Source organism: Petaurus breviceps, unplaced genomic scaffold, assembly GCF_028583685.1.
Source record: "Petaurus breviceps papuanus isolate PSGF00001 unplaced genomic scaffold, PetGlider_PUasm1.0 175, whole genome shotgun sequence".
NCBI lineage: Eukaryota > Metazoa > Chordata > Mammalia > Diprotodontia > Petauridae > Petaurus > Petaurus breviceps.
Genome location: NW_027185764.1, coordinates 16,235,931 through 16,239,014, shown reverse-complemented (window position 1 = coordinate 16,239,014; position 3,084 = coordinate 16,235,931). Strand labels below are relative to the sequence as shown.

General features: G+C 47.8%; 1 protein-coding gene across 2 annotated transcripts in view; it reads right to left on the bottom strand.

The window, feature by feature from the left end:
- MICALL2 (MICAL like 2) overlaps nucleotides 1-3,084 on the bottom strand; it is a 57,230-nt gene that overhangs the window by 37,292 nt on the left and 16,854 nt on the right. For both annotated transcript variants that reach the window (XM_069084830.1, XM_069084831.1), the window contains exon 2: nucleotides 1,434-1,482. In XM_069084830.1, the coding sequence (XP_068940931.1) occupies nucleotides 1,434-1,482 (49 nt within the window). The remainder of the gene's footprint in view (nucleotides 1-1,433; nucleotides 1,483-3,084) is intronic.

Below are 3,084 nucleotides of genomic sequence, written 5' to 3'. Positions count from 1 at the left end.
AGGGTATGTAAGTAAAAGCAGGAAGAAGACCTCAGCAGGGAATGGGGAAATACCCATGAAAGAGAAAAACAGTCTGCGTATAACTCCTTTTATAGCTCCCCATGAACACGATTAATTACAAGCATTCACATAAGACAGGGAAGTACCATAACCGTGAAGAGAAGGGAGTTTGGGGTCAAGATCCTGAGCTGAAATCCCAGCTCCTCATTTATTACCAGCATAATGTTGGACAACACACTGGGTGTCTCTGGGCCTGTTTTCTCATCTACAAAATGCTCTGTGAGTCTAGTCCTTTGATCATTTTCTATAGGATCATTCTGGGAAGCACCAATGACCAGAATCTTTGGTAAGAGATTCATTGAACTTGGGTGGATGGTGGCGGGGGGGAGGGGGACAAGGAAGGAAGGAGGGAAGGAAAGGAGGAGGAGGAAGAAGAAAAAGAAGGAAGAAGAAGGAGGAGGAGGAGGGGTCTGATAAAGGTGGGGGAAGATAGCAAGTATTGATAAGGAGACAGTAAATAGTGTCTTTGGTCTCTGACAGGAATAAGGGTTGAGGGGTGGGAGAGAGGTCCCTGTCCAGGCCTGCTCTGGCTCTGGGTCACTTCAGGCCAGTCCCTTCCTGGAGAGTGAAGCAGCTGAGGTCCATCAGAACAGACACGGGCTCTCTCTGGAGTCGGCCCACGCTCCCAGCAGATGGGTGGTCTGAGCTTCTGCGGCAGCCGGGGCCAGAGGAGAGGCTGCTCCCACAGGAGCCCATTCCTTTCTCCCACCTGCTTCCCCTGATTCAACCCCAGCACCACCTCACTGGAACCCTCCCACCCTCAGGAACTCCGGGGGAACTGAAAAGTCTGGCTGGCACCTTAACAGAGGGAAATAGGCTGAGAGAAATGAGGGGCAGAAAAGATTAACAGCCCAAGCAGTGTGTGGCACGAGGATGGCCTGATCTGCTTTCTTCTCAGAGAGAACAGTAAAGATTCTTTTCCAGACACTTTTAGGCAGGAGCTCTGACTCTGACCCTCATTTTTAGTTCAGAAGCACCTTTCTCAGCCTGACTTTGCTTATCTACAAAATGGCAGCAATTCTCTATGGGACGGCAAAGCCCTGCAGAAGTCTCCTCAGTGAGGTCGTGCCCAAAACCAGGTGTGACCAATGTATTGTAAGCACTGATTCACAGCTTCCTTAGTGACAGAGTACTAGTGGGGGAACTGGAAACGGAAGGAAAACCAAGAAGGGGTCCGCTATGTGAGTAAGAATATGAATGGAGATGGGGAGGGTGTCTCAGGCTCCAAGATTCAGTCTGACCTCAGCCATGCAGAACTAGAGACTGAGAAATGCCCCTTCTCCAGCCATGATGACACCTCAAGGGGACAGAGCCAGGCCCCCGAAAGCAAGAGAGAGAACAGGAGTCTAGAGACGAAGGAACACAGCACTTACCAGCTTGTTGTTTTCATAAATATTTTCTTTTCTGAGGGAGCTGAAGTCTCTGAAAGAGAAAAACAACATGAGGAAAAGTCCCAAGCAGCTTGGCATAGCTTTCTGCAAGACTCTTCAGCCTCCCCGCCACCCTGCTGCAAACACTGCCCGCCACCCCTCAGGTGCCTCCTAAAAGAGGGGGGCCCACCAGAAAGCAAGGCCACTTGTTTGCTCAAGTGAGGATCGGGGCATTGAAAAAAACAATCATGGCAATCTTTGACATGTACAAAGCACTTTGTGGTTTTATAAAGTGTGTCTGTAGCCCTACTGATCCTCGACATAACCCCAGGAGAAACTAAATTGCAGAGGAATCGAGAGACCCATTCAAGGTCACTCAGCTAAGAAGAAGTAAGGCTGGGGCTACAACCCAGGTAGTCCCTCCAACACATCAGGCTGCCTCCCAAACAGGTCTGGGGACCGACTCTTCCCCATCATCTCCCAGGTCACCTCAGTTATGAGCCCCAGAAGCTACACACTCAATCTAGTGGGGCTCAGTAATGGTGGTGGCAGCAACAGAACCCACGTAGAAATAAGAGTGGACCAAGCCCAACAAGTAGCCCAGACCCCGAGGAGCTCGAAAGTCTTACACACACAACAACAAATCATCCAAGAGGTCATAAGTCATTCAACATAGCAACTGAGTGGGAAAGACTTTCAGGGATCCTCTAGGCTGGGCACCCCCATAACTCCCAGTGTGCTGCTGGGACCATAGAGTTTACATTTTAATAAAACTTTATTTTAAAATATGAAAAAACCCATTCTTAGTTCTCAGGCCATATAAAAACAGGGGGTCTTGGCCCTTACTTGCAACTCTTTTTCAAATGTATTGTGCTGTTGTAATTAATCAAACACAAATTCATTTCCACATGTTACTGAGTTTCTCATAGCGTTTCCATCATGCATTTTCATAATAAAATAGCAATTATACAACTCCTATCACATGGAGGTCCAGAATATTTTTTTTTATTTTAGAAGGCGGGGAATAGCATGCTCAAAAGTTTGGGGTCACTGGACTAGACTAAGTCAGTACATGCTAGTCCTGACTTGGGAGCAAGGTTAGCCCATCCTGGCCTTCATTCCAATCCTCTGCTTTGGTATAAGACCACACCCCCAAGCTATGGTGTCACAGCAAGTGAAAGCAACTGCCCCAGATATAAAACCCATAATACCCCGCAACTGGGTGCTCCATAAACACCCTCCTCAGGCATTACTTAAACAATGCAAAATCTTCAAAAAGCACAGAGGCTGAAGGGAAACTTGGATCTCAAATAAACATCTGATCATCACCACACCCACTTACAGAAACATAATGCCCCACAAATGGGTGCAGGACTCCACCCGCACCCCCCAACGTTCACAGTCCCACAAAGAGCCCCTCTGCCTCATCCAGGTGTTTCCTTTCCAAGGGTCTCCAGCTGTTTCTTCAACAATGAGAGATGTCAAGGTAACAACTGCCCACTAGGAAGGGGAAGAAAGCCAGGAATGACCTCAGAGGCCATCTAGTCCAATGCTCTCTTTTTTTTTTTAACAGATGAGGAAACTGAGACGCAGAGAAGTTAAATGATTTGCCCAAGGTCACAAAGTAACAAATATCAGAGGTAGGATTTGAACC